We start from the raw sequence: 13,923 nt of genomic DNA, 5'->3' as shown, positions 1-13,923 counted from the left end.
TTACCAACAAAGGTCCGTCTAGTCAAAGCTATGGTTTTTCCAGTAGTCATGTATGGACGTGAGAGTTGGACTAAAAAGAAAGGTGAGTGCTGAAGAATTGATGCTTTTGAAGTGTGGTGTTGGAGAAGACTCTTGAGAGTCCCTTGGACTGCAAGGAGATCCAACCAGTCCATCCTAAAGGAGATCAGTCTTGAATATTCATTGGAAGGACTGATGTTGAAACTGAAGCTCCAATACCTTGGCCACCTGATGCAAGGAACTGACTCACTGGAAAAGACCCTGATGCTGGGAAAGATTGAGGGCAGGAGGAGAAGGGGACGACAGAGAATGAGACTGTTGGATGGCATCAGCTATGTGATGGGCATGAGTTTGAATCGGCTCCCAGAGTTAGTGACAGACAGGAAGCCTGGAGTGCTGCAGTCCATGGGGTCACAAAGAGTTGGACACGACGGAGCGACTGAACTGAACTGATGACCAATATTTAGAAATATATATTATGTTTCTGATGTTGGATCACAAGGGTTTCTATTTCATTTTGTTGAAAATGTTAAGGATAAAGCATATTAATATATAGCATGAGACTTGCCGTTTTGACTGTTTATTTTCCTGTACTTAATTCATCATACCATTAAGTTCAGGGATGTGAAGTACGTTTGCAGTGTAGCACAGCTACATCCTTAGGATGCTTTAAACATGTTAGTTACAGTCAGGACAACTCTGCCCACACCTGACACTTTAAAAATATTTTCCTTCGTAAAAAGTTGGGATCTTATCAATGCTAATTAGCTAATTTGGAAAACTCTTCTGTGAATTTATGAAGATGATGTGTGTACTTTCCCCCCTTTAACTATCTCAAGCTGTGTTCCTGACACATGTTTTTAATTGAATTGGGTGCTTGAGAACTGTCAGAATCAAGGTGGGCTGCGATCTCTCCCGTCCTCGTGGCTGATTTGCTTGGCTCCATCCACTGTAAGGCATTTCACAAGCAAGCAGCACTTATGAGTGCTGCCCGCTAAGTTTGTAAAACATTGTCTAAAAGTTTAGAAAGATTCAGTCCCTTTCCAAAGGAATGTGAAGATGAAGTCACAGACCATGTGTTTAGGGCTCTCTGGCCTGGCAGGAATTCTGCACCCTGGGAAGAGTTCAGAGTGGTCTGCAGGCAGGTTCGCATGGGAGTTGTCCAGCCTTTGGGACTCTAAGCCTTTACATCTAACTCTGAGATATGGGTTATCAACCTTTTAATTGATTTTTTTAAAGTTTTTCCTGCCTTCAAAAAGGTTATCTGTTTAAACATGTCCTGGGTAATTTTGTGTATCCATAGAGTGGGAAGGGAGATAGGTTGACGTTAATGTTTTGGGTGCTCTCCATGGAGGTTATTCTGGCACTTTCTACCGCCCTTTGGCCACTTGATTCGAAGAGCCAACTCATTGGAAAAGACCCTGAGGCTGGGAAAGACTGAAGGCAGGAGGAGAAGGGGACGACAGAGGATGAGATGGTTGGATGGCATCACCGACTTGATGGGCGTGCATTTGAGCAAGCTCCGGGAGTTGGTGAAGGACAGGGAGGCCTGGCGTGCTGTGGTCCATGGATCACAAAGAGCTGGACAAGTTGTATCTGAACAACACAATGAACTGAACAACAACCTCATCACCGCCATTTCAAGTTTCTCCCGCCCTCCAGGGCTCCTTACTAAAACCAACGTCCTCATTAAGCTTTTTGGGTCCTTCAGCGAGAGGTGGTGACTCTTCCTCCATGACCCCCAGTGGTGTTTTGCTTGTATTTCTTACACCATAAGAAATTTCTTACACCATTTCTTACACTCTAAGAAGAAGAGTTTGAGCGCTTCTGTTGTGTCCTCTGACAGTACGTTTTATGAAGACTTTATTTTACTATATTCTTAACAACTCTCACATCACCCGGCAGGCAGGAGTAACTGGTCTTGAATCTGATCGAGAACCTTGAGCACAGGAGATGCCTATCGTCTAGTTGGCCTAGAGGCAGGCCTGTGGCAAAGCTGGGGCCAAGAAGTGATTCTCAACAGAGAGAACTAAAAATGAAGCTGGATATGCAGTGAGTCTCCAGAGACTATGTCTTAAGAAGTCACCGAAGCCTTGACCTTTCTCTACATGAAAATTAAATCCTCTTCGGAAAATATCATAAAGTCAAAAGTCAGCCAAAATATGGAAGAAACTATTTGCAAGGCAAATTTTCTTAATTTACAAAGAGTTCATTAGGTCATTAATATAATCCCATAAAAGAAAGGTAAATGAGACAGGAAATTCACAGAGAAGAATACAAATCAATGAAAGATGTAAGAAAATATATCCACATTATTCCTATTTAAAGAAATACAAACAAGAAACGGTGAGTTTATTTTAAAAATCAGGTTGACAGTTTCCAGGGCTGGGATGATGCAGGGAGGTTGAAATGCTTCTTAACAGGGTCAAAGGTAGATGGTGCAGCGTTTTGGGAAGGGAATTTTGCTCTTCCCATAAAAATTAACTCTGCACATTTTTAAATCATCATTCCCATAGCTAGAAATATCCCACAGATATACTCAGAAATAAATCCCACAGATATAATATACTCAGAAATAGAAACAAATGAGATATTCATCCTTTGGGGTTGGTTGATTAATTTATGCTTCATCCATACAATAGAAAACACTGCAGCTGTAAAAACAATAAGACAGACACGTGTGTACTGAGGTTGGGGGCTCCAGAATATTATATTAGGTGAAAAAAATCAAGGTGCAACTGGGCATATAATGTTCTGTATTTTGTATAAAAATATGTAGCAAGGGGCACACAAAAATAAAGAGTTTAGAATGGGGAAGGGGTAGTGCTGACCAAACAGAAGGGAAAGAGGATCCCAGCAGTGGTAGCCAGGGTGGTCAAGGCTTAGACCCAGCCCCTGAGTGATACTTATAACAGGAAAGAATCTGACCCAACCAGGAAGGTGAGAGGAGTTTGGGAGATTAAGGATGTATTTGACACTATCCTTCTTGCAGATGGTTGATTGCTATATTTATTTTCTTAACAATAGGAAAAAGAAGATGAAAAGCTTTATGAAGATAATGAAAGGAAGGTTTGTATCAACAGATTCTGTAGTTTTGTGTTTCCTGTTCTGAAGACATACCTAACAAGATAATCAAAGGATTCCCAAACCTTGTCAGGTGCTTGTTAGAATATAACATCTGCGTCTCCATCATCCACCATAGCTCTGTTCCCTAGAGGCAGAAAACCAACTCAGAGGAAAGGAAATGTGAAGACATTTCAAGCAGGTGGATGGATCCGCTGTAAAAGCAAATGAAAACAGGGGAGGGAAGACTCCTTTAGGGTCATGTATCAGGAGACGCCTCCCCCTACCCCGAGTTATCTGCCTTCAGGCACCCGGAGACACCCCCCTGGGTTGTCCAGGGAGCCAGGAATGCTCCACACTGTCAGGCTCAGGATGGACGTGTCCACAGGCTGGGGACATCAGGGGAGGAAGGGCTCCCAAACCACGAGGCTCACAGCCCCTGGGAAGGCAGGGCTCTGGCCGAGCAGCTGGCCCCCGTGGCGGGCGATGGCGTGTCCGGCTCCATGGCGTTCCTCTCCAGTAGCTGTGTCCTAGGTAGAGTCAAGGTCTCCTCGTTATTTGTTAAATGATTACATGATCATAATGATTTTCATCTGAGTACATAAGAATTTATTTACTTATTCCTAAATTCGCTTAGTCTCCTCATCACTCCATAAAAAAAATACCTGAGCCATAAATAGTAGTACTTTGGGCCATAAATACTAATATTTGGGAAGGTACCTAATCAAAACCAGCACCTGGAAGCCACCTGAACTTTGACACACATCAGCTCATCCATCACTCACCCTGTGTGACCTTGGGAAGACCCCTTGACGTTTCAGAGTCTGTTTCCTCTGCTGCAAGTCTGTTGTTCAGAAGTTTATCACCAACTTAACCTCTGGGATTAGTGAATATGTGGATGAAATATGCTTGATGCTACGCTTTTTATGTATATGAGTAGAAATCGCCAATTGTGGGAGCGTCCTGACAGCTTCGGGGAGAGGGCGCACGTGAGCTGCAGTTCCTTGTGTGAACGTGTTTCTACAAGCAGCCGAGTCAGAGGGCACCAGACTCCAGTTTTGGTGTTTCTGTTAATTTGCAAGTGCCCTTTGTTAAGTAATTTTCCCTCTCTGAACCCCATTCGTTCAATCAACGATTATCGTACATTTACAGGTTTACTTTCCTCGAAAGAATCAATTGTGAGAGTGGATTTGAAAGTTCTTGAAAAGTATATTTATGTTTAAAAGAGGTTTATGCAATTTATGTTGAAGCTAAATAATGAAAGTACACGTTTTTCAGTTGGAAAGTGGGCACTGGGTTTTCCCTCTCTTAGCTCTCTCGTTAAAAGCAGTGTGATCGGTTTTATCCAGCATTCTGTCCTTTGGAATGTCCTTAGGGAAGACCCCTCAGTGACCAGCCTGTGCGGAAAAGATCACAGTGTGTGTTCGCCCTGATGTCCCCCAAAACTGAAGTCACGTCCACTTGGCTTTCAGTGTCCGGTGATTCTCTGGGAAATTTACCATTTGTTTGGTGTAGGTGTTACTTGCTCTTTTAATCAGAATGTTTAACCAAACACAGTGGATGAAGAATGCAGACCTTGAACATGTATAAACTGTGTCCTGAACACAATTTCACTTCCCTGAGCCCCAGCTTCTTTGTAAAGTTGGGAATTTCTAACCTGTGAAGTCAGTATGGAGATTAGAATTATTCTTAAAAAACCTGACACAGTGGGTTGAGAGTTAATTATAGCAGTCATTACTGTTATTCTCCAGTCTCATTGTGGTTTCTAGCAGAGGTTTCAAGTCCTTGGAAGTGGGAATTTGACTTTATATTTTCATTTTTGTCAGCATCAGGCATATACAATGCCTTACTCATGCTGCTGCTGCTAAGTCGCTTCAGTCGTGTCCGACTCTGTGCAACCCCATAGACGGCAGCCCATTAGGATCCCCCATCCCTGGGATTCTCCAGGCAAGAACACGAGTGGGTTGCCATTTCATTTTCCAATGCATGAAAGTGAAAGTGAAGTCGCTCAGTCATGTCCAACTCTTAGCGACCCCATGGACTGCAGCCTACCAGGCTCCTCTGTCCATGGGATTTTCCAGGCAAGAGTACTGAAGTGGGGTGCCATTGCATTCTCCATCCTTACTCATAGTTAGCATTAATTGTATTTTTAAATTGAATCTTCTATGCTATCTCATGTTTTAAAATTAATAATACTTTACAAAACTATAAAGAGTTGAGTGTTCTTGTAGAATTATTAGCAGATACTAATAAGAAAAAAGTGAAATCATTGAATTCCTGTTTAGAATCTGTTTTCACTTTTGTGTATATTCTTAAGACTATTTTCCGTTTATTTTTTTATGTAGCATATTAAAGGAACCATGACTCTGCTGATAATAGAAAAGTATTATTTTAACAAGTACTATGAGTCAGTATTGAGGATATTATCAGAATTTACTTTATTTTCCAATATACTTCAGAATGGTGATTTTATTTATTTGGAATAAATGCAAACATTTTGAGCAAAGCTGCCATTCACATAAAAAGAATACCCCGCCCCCACAAAATGACAGACCAATCAGGTGCTTGTATGGAGTCCTTCCAGAACAACATTGGTTTCACTTCTTGGGTATTGTCTTGGGTGTCACTTGTTTTGATCAGTTAATTTCACACCAGCAGTTTTACTTCTCTTTTAGTGGAATAAATGTTCTATTGATTTCTCACTGGATCTATATGTCATTATAAAGAAATATTAGTCTTAGGGAAGTACAGTCGACCCTTGAACTGCAGGGGCCTATTTACATGTGGGTCTGTTCAGTAGTAAATATCCCCCCACTGCAGGAGCCCTGTGCTGGTTTGCAGCTGCGGGTGTGGACCCTCGGACGGGGAGGGACCCCCTGTGCAGAGGGCCAATGACTAGTTACGCTCGGATTTTTATCTGCATCGGGACTGGCCCCCCGAGCCCCGCTCCAAGGGTCAACTCTAAATGGATAGTATAGTTTATCCAGTAATACATTAAAAATGGAAACTGAAGTTTAAAACTTTAAGTAGATGTGAAATCACTCTGATCCGTTCTGTATCGGCTGATAATAACTGAAACCAAACCCCGGCAGAGGGCACTCGGACGCCCTGGCGTGCAGGTCGGTGGTCTGGCTTGTTTCTGCTCCGTAGGACGTGATCAGAACACATGACAATTCTTGACCGACAGGCATCCAGACTGGCTGCCACAGTGACAGGTACTAGGTGCAAAGCATGAAAGGAGATAAGTGATAATTGTGAAAAGTTTCCCAAAGGCTTCAAAAATTAAGTATACTTGATAATAAGTGTGCTATCCATCACAAAACACTACCTAGATAAGATTTTTAACACATATATTCATTGATTTATGAGATGTTTTATCACATAAAACATAGGAGATGTAGAGGTGCATTTTGTATGTTTTATGACAACATTATGTATGTGGGCTTCCCTGGTAGCTCAGCTGGTAGAGAATCCGCCTGCAATGCAGGAGACCCCTCTTTGATCCCTGGGTTGGGAAGATCTCCTGGAAAAGGGAATGGCTACCCACTCCAGTATTCCGGCCTGGAGAATTCCACGCACTGTATAGTCCACGGAGTCGCAGAGAGTCGGACACGACTGAGCGACTTTCAGTTTCACTGTGTATGATGAGATCAAGTTGAAGCCCCTTCAAATGTGTTAAAGGCAAGGCTGGACCAGAGCTCAGAACCTCTGGAGCATTAAGTGCTGTCAACGTGATGGAAAAAGAGCAGATTTTGTCTGACTTGAACGCATTTGCAATTTAGCCCATTGGAAAAGCAAAGCGAAACAGTCCCCAGCAACACGTAAATAGAGCTCACATCTACTTAAATTTATTCCTTGGGGCGTTGCTTGTTCTGTTAAAATCTTCATGTTTATAAATTGGAACGTTTAGAACACAAGCCTAAACTGAGAATCTGCCGTCTGGGGTCTGATCTGACAAGGCAGCACGGAGGGTCATTTTGTCTGTAGGTTACTGCCCTAGGCTGGAATTAATGTAAGCTCGTCAAGGGCAAGGCTTGGATTCTGCACGCGCAGTGGACTTTAGAGTTTGATCTTCTTGTCCAAAAATGTCCTGTTAATAGTGTTCTGTTAGCAGTGCTGAACTAGAAGCAGCCCAGGTGAGAAAAAGGGACATCTTTGGGTGGCCTGGCCGTGCCTTTTGTGAGCGTGCAGTGTCGGCCTCGTGGAGGACGCTGGTGCTGGCTTCCCTCCCCGCATCCTCTCTTCCTTTCTGAGGAGGGCGGACCCCCATCCTTCCCCTGAAGAAATGTAACTTCTAAGTTTCCCCTTCTGGCCTGATCTTCCACTCTTTCCCTAAAGCCGTGTCTCTAATCAATTCATGAGGTACCTCTTCCAAGAAACTCATCAGTCACCCTTTCTGGTCATTCCTTAACGCCCCTTTCTTTTGGCAATTATGCATACTATTTCACTCCTGTCATTTTTTCCCTGATTACCCCCAAGTTATCGCGTGTGTGCTTGCAAGGTTTTCAGCAGCTCTCTCTTGCATGCTGGCTTCTATTTTTCCTTCGAGGCGGCAGTTCCTTCCGTCGGGCCCTGACTTCTGCTCAGTCTTCTTCTCTGCCAAGGAGCATGTGTTGTTCAAAACATTCTTAAAACAAGCCTGGGCCTCCTAGAACTAGAATCTGAGCTGAGAAACATCGGGCCCTCTCATAGCTTTTAGTCTTCAGTGTCTTCCTGTAGTTGAAAAATGGAAAACTTCAAACCACTATGACTCTGGGTAGAGTCATAATAACAAGAAAATTGGAATAAAAATAGAACACTGTGGATAATTTTGGTGCAGTAGAGAACAGAAATTGTCTATCATTGATGAATGTTGAGTGCTTTTTTTTTTTTCAAAGAGTCATGTTCGGTTTTGCATTTTGGTTTTCTTGTTATTATGACCCCACAGTAAATAATGTTGTGGATCAAAACCTAGGATGAGGGGTTTTGAAAGAAATGTCGTGTGTAGCTCTGCCTCATGTGGGCTGCGTGGGCTGATGAGATCAGATCAGAAAAGTGACTTGATATGTTTGTAACTGTAAAATGAGAGATAAGACAGAAACACCTTTAAAAAATCAAGTAGCAGTTTCTCTCTATTGGCATAAATCACATATAAGTGATTGAATACACTTAAGCGCTGGGACTAGAACGTGAGGCATTTCCCGTTGCCTGCAGCTACTGATGAAAACACCTTTGAAGCAGCTTGCTGAAATAAAATGTACACCGAATCCAAAACAGTAACTTACCCTTGTCATCTGCTTTATCAGGCAATCGGCAGAGGGATTTCATTTAATTCCCTTTGCTAGAAATGCCAATAAAGCTGGGGAGTGTTTGATCTCCCGTTGTCTCTGACTCAGGATTTTTGTGACCAAATGAATTGATTTTTGAAATTCGTTGCCTGCCAGTGTCTTTACCATTTTCCCTTGTATTATTTTATACCACTTTGTCACTACAGCTGAGTGTTTCATTCCTCCCCTAAGAGGCAAGGTGAGCACTGAGCGGCAGTGGAGTTTCAAAGGCTAAGTGTAAGTCACCAACGCTAATTGGGCTTTGGTGAACTAAAAGATTTAGAGAATTGCAGCTTCAGAAAAATACAGCTTGGATTCCTCTATACATAGGAGATTCCTCTGGATTCAAGCAGAAAGAGAAATGTTCACTGTTGAATACAAATGCTTTATCTTCATCCCAGCTGCAGGCATATATTCTGTGAAATGCTCTGCGTTATTGAAGCGGAGGTATTGAATTGATGTTTGATAACAAAACAGACACAGATGAACTGATCTGTCTTTTCACACGGTGGGCTCCCTCCAAACACTTTTGTTGAGTTTATGCCACTGTTAGAAATGATGGTTAGGGCCCTGACTTACTTTTAATTATGAGAATTATTAGTATGTGGTCCATCTACAATGTTTCTGTAAGGGACCAAAAAACCTAGGGTTTAGACCTGTGTAAAGTAGACGGGGCCATACATATAATTTTTGGAAGCAAAAAGTAACATTTAAAATTTTCATTTCTGGAAAAGCTTTATTCGCTGCCTGTACCAACCACTTTCTGGAAAGATGCTTGAAGGTGAATTCAGAACTTAGCTGCCAGAAATTAATAGCCATATTTTGGAAGAAAAACTATCTTTTCCATGAGTAGTTTTAGTGGGAAGAACATCAGAAACATGAAGAGGAGAGGGGCTGGAAGGTCCGCAGGAATGTTGAACTAACAAATGAGATTGTTTGGGGTGCTTTGTCTTGATCCCACGTATTTTCTGTCGTCCTGGCAGCTTTTCCCTGAGAGAGAGCTAAGATAAGAAATAGCCGGGTCCTTGGGATTCAAAGCTGAGGTTTACTGTTGAGCTCACACAGAGTTACTATCCATGAGACCGTGTAATAGTGGTTCAAGTCAAGGCATGTTTCTTATTTATTCATTTTCAGGGTTTGTCTATATTGATATTTGAAGGAGAGGAGTCTGTGGCAGGGCAAAAATCAGTTCTATAAGTAAAGGTCACATTTCTGCTTGTGAATAGAATGAGTAGGAAAAGACAGGCTATTTGGAAGTTGTAAAACATCAGAAAATGGGTTTCCACCTTACACTCAATACCGCACCTCACAAATTGGTGAGACCTACAGGCACAGAACACGTGTGCATGTCAGCAATCTCTGTGTTGATCTGGATGCAGTGAAATGCCCTCCCAAGCATCCGTCCCACCATCCTCAGTGTTGGAAGCCCGTGTGACAGTCAGTGTTCTCTATCAGCACCATCCAAACACGCATCACAAAGTCTACACACTCGTACCTGGTAAATAAACCTGCGTTAGACCAGCCACTGACTCCCCGTTCTAGCCGTCTGTCCGCGGAATATACTGGGTCTAAGACCCTGATGCTGGGAAAGATTGAGGGCAGAAGGAGAAGGGGACGACAGAGGATGAGATGGTTGGATGGCATCACTGGCTCAATGGACATGAGTTTGAGTAAACCCCGGAGTTGGTGATGGACAGGGAGGCCTGACGTGCTGCAGTCCATGGGGTCGCAAAGAGTCGGACACGACTGAGTGACTGAACTGAACTGTTGGAACCTTCAAATGCTGGTTGAGAGGCTCCCCACTCCACAATGATCATTCTCCAGTCTTTCCTTCTACTGAGGAGGAAATAGAAACATCTCTTTGCTTCTTTCAATACCATACTGTTTGGTGATTTCCCTATCACAGTGGAAACATCTTACAGCAATTTCCAATCGCCAGTGAGGAAGTGCCACGCGCTCAGCGTCTGTTCAGGTTTAGGAGACCCTGCGGTGTTCAGGCGCAGGAAGATGCTCTAAGATGCGGACTTGTCACCCGATTCATGAATCGCCGCTCTGCCGAGTCTGGCCCGGAGACTGCGGGCTTGGGGAGGGGGAGCTAGTGGGTGGGAAGAGGGTTAGGCTTGTTTTATTCTTAAATGCACTTATTTATTCATCCGTGTCAGGTCTGTGGGGCTTCCCAGGCGGCACTAGGGAGAAAGAACCTGCCTGCCAAGCAGAAGATGTAAGAGACGTAGGCTCAACCCCTGGCTCGGGAACCCCAGGAGAAGGAAACCACAGCCCACTTCAGTGCTCCTGGCTGGAGCGTCCCATGGACAGAGGAGCCTGGTGGGCTACAGTTCTGCAGTGCAGACTCGGACACAACTGCAGCGACTTCGCACGTGCACGCAGCGGGCCTTACGTGCGGCGCAAGGGGTCTCCACTCCGTCACGCGGCATCTTGGCCGTGGGGCCGGGTTCTCAGCTGCGGCGCCTGGGCTCTGGGGCGCGAGAGCTAGTGGCTGTAGCGTGCGGACTACTGCGTGTGGGGTCTTAGTTCCTTGACCAGGCAGTGAACCCGCGTCCCTGAATTGGAAGGCGGATTCTTAACCACCAGACAACCAGGGAAGTACTTAGAACTGTATTTTTAGTGCAAGGTTTCTCTTCTTGCTTGCTATATATGAGAATGTGTAATTAAAAATAAAGAATCAGATTTAAAAAGTAACAAAAAACTGTCTTGATCGGTGAAGCTGGTGACTTCTTTTTCCTAATTCTAGTTCGGAAATTCTCCTTACAAATGGTGAGCTTGAAAACTGTGGCTGAGTTTATTTTCAGTCTTGGAGATGTGATGTGTAAACTGGTAATGCACTCGGGGCTCCACTATTCGACTTAACGCACAAGCGTCTATTGTTTGTAATATGCTGAGTGAATTAAGTGGTCCTGTACCAGATTTTGATTTGATTTGGTACTTTAGGCTGGTGGTTCTCAAACTTATTCTCAGGACCCCTTGATATGCTTCAATAATTGGGGTCTGCAAAGACCCGTGTTTACATGGGTTACATCTGGTAGGAGTTACTATACTGCGGTCCCACCAACAGTGTGTGAGGGTCTCTTTTCTCCAGAGCCTTACCAAAACGTGTTATTTATTGTCTTTTTGGCGTTAGCCATGCTGACAGCTGTGAGGTGGTATTTCACTGTGATTTTGGTGTTCATTTCCCCGGTGACTAGCGATGCTGAGCATCTTCATGGGTCTGTTGGCAGTTGCTCCTGTTTTGACCATTGGTGTTCCTTCAGCTTGGTTCCTATGTTCCTTTGACATGTCCCTTTGATGAGTTTTGTTAAGAACTCTTTGTTTCTATTGCTGCAGGTGTCTCCTTGCTCATCTTGTGCTGTCTGCCTTGGCATCCCGTTTATCTAAGGAGCCATGGTTGTATGCCCTCGCGCTCGGCGGCACTCTCTGAGACTCCTGGCTGAAATCCGCTTGCCCTCTGTCCTGCTGTCTTCCTCCTGGGCTCTGCTCCAGGGAAGCCGGCGCTCTGTCCTTTCTCTCCTGGAGGAGTCTGTCTGTCCTGAGATTCCAGCCTGGTTGTTGCCCTGTGATCCCACGTCTCCCATGAGTTCATGGTTGTAATTCTGTGGATGATCTGACTTTTTCTTGTTAGGACGGGAGCGATTCTCTTTGCAGCTCTTTACATTCCAAGGTGAAGCCGGGCCATTCTGATGTGGGGGATGTTTGAAAGGACAGGATGGTCATGGAAAGCAGTTACACTTGGGAATTAGTGTGAACTGGGTCCATAGGTACTGGTCTCCAGTGTGGAGTCCAGCAGAGAAGGGCTGGACCCTGAAGCTGGACTACGGGAACTTATCTGGTCCAGGGTGACCTGTGGGCTTCCTTGATCTGGTCATGGGCCGGAGCAAGGCCGGCCCATGCTGGGCCGTGGAGAGGTGGGCGGCCTTCCAGCACAGGCTGTGTGGTTTGGCAGTCACTGTTTTGCGTGTGTCACAACCTCTGGCGGGCTGACCTTTGTTGCAAACATCAGTTCTCAGCATCCAGTTGTAGCTGAATGTTCCAGTCCCAAGGGCTCTTGCTTATGTTCAGAGAACAAAGTTTCAGCTGCTAACACTGACGGTTTCTATTTCAGGAAGACAATTCACGAATGTCTTTTAAGAAAAAGTTTCCCTTAAGACACAACACAAAGAAAAAAGGTATGTCATGTAGATGCTGAAGAAATAGAAATGTGTATATTCTGTAATAATTCAGCCATGCGCGGGGATGCTGTAAGACCCTGTTAGAAACAGCTAGTCAGATTTGTCTCCTGAAACATAGTTAAAGTATGCATGAAACACTCAACAGAGCAAAGGTCTTATGTCCTGCCCCCATAAAGCCTCATAATAATAACACCACCAAATTAGAAATTCCTTTTATAATTTCTTCCATACCTATTCATTAATGATCATAAAGGTTTATATTTGTAGTTTTAAAAGCAGTTTACAATAGATTTTCCTGTCCACGCCTTCTAGTATAACGTATCAACCATGAGGAGCAGGAAATGATGTATCACAGTATTAAATGATGCAGTGTGTTGCAGACTGTGAGGATGGATGTGTTCGTAACCACTTGTCTTTTATCATGTAAGCTGGGTATTTTATGGAGGAGGAGACTGAGGCATGGACAGGGAGCATGCTTCCTAGGGTTGCCCTGGTGAACTTCCTAGGTTCCTGAACTTGTAACAATGTAGCCAGAACTCACTCCAGGGTGTGTCTTCCTTTTTTTTGTTTTTTTGTTTTAAGTCATTATTGAATTTGTTACAATATTGCTTCTGTTTTAGGGTTTTGGTTTTCTGGCCTCAAGGCATGCAGGATTTTAGTTCCCTGACCAGGGATCCAACCCACACCCCCAGCAACGGCAGACGAAGTCTTAACCACGAAGTCTTAACCACGAAGTCCTAACCACTGGACACCCGGGGAGTCCTCAGGGTGTGTCTTCTGAGGTCTGAAGCCTCACGTCTGGGGGTGGGGGTGGAGCCCTACAGTTCACCCCGGGGCTTGAACGCGGCTCAGATCGCCAGCAGCAGCTCTTTCAGTTGTATGCTCTTGCAGTTCAGTTCAGTCGCTCAGTCACATTTGACTCTTTGCGACCCCATGGACTGCAGCACGCCAGGCCTCCCTGTCCATCACTAACTCCCGGAGCTTGTTCAAACTCGTGTCCATCGAGTCGGTGATGCCATCCAACCATCTCATCCTCTGTCATCCCCTTCTCCTCCTGCCTTCAATCTTTCCCAGCATCAGGGTCTTTTCCAATGAGTCAGTTCTTCGCATGAGGTGGCCAAACAAAGTATTGGCGTTTCAGCCTCAGCATCAGTCCTTCCCGTGAACACTCAGGACTGACTTCCTTCAGGAAGGACTAACTTTCCTTTAGGACTGTACGTGCTTCCAGAGCACGTCATTCCCCCTACAAAGCACCTGCAGGCTCCTGTCCTTGAGGTGTAGTGATTGAATCCTGTGAGACAATCGTGTCCCGTGAAAGGAGCCGGTAGCCAGGATTATCCAGGACTGTTGCT

The 13,923-nt window shown here is 44.4% G+C and overlaps 1 protein-coding gene across 1 annotated transcript in view; it reads left to right on the top strand.

The window, feature by feature from the left end:
* Positions 1-13,923, top strand: part of DCDC2C (doublecortin domain containing 2C) — a 58,926-nt gene that overhangs the window by 42,994 nt on the left and 2,009 nt on the right. Inside the window, exons 10-11 of the mRNA XM_027550245.1 lie at positions 3,046-3,087; positions 3,420-3,615. Of these exons, the coding sequence (XP_027406046.1) occupies positions 3,046-3,087; positions 3,420-3,615 (238 nt within the window). The remainder of the gene's footprint in view (positions 1-3,045; positions 3,088-3,419; positions 3,616-13,923) is intronic.

The sequence above is a fragment of the Bos indicus x Bos taurus genome, chromosome 8 (assembly GCF_003369695.1).
Source record: "Bos indicus x Bos taurus breed Angus x Brahman F1 hybrid chromosome 8, Bos_hybrid_MaternalHap_v2.0, whole genome shotgun sequence".
Taxonomy (NCBI): Eukaryota; Metazoa; Chordata; class Mammalia; order Artiodactyla; family Bovidae; genus Bos; species Bos indicus x Bos taurus.
This window is presented reverse-complemented; position numbering and strand designations above follow the sequence as displayed.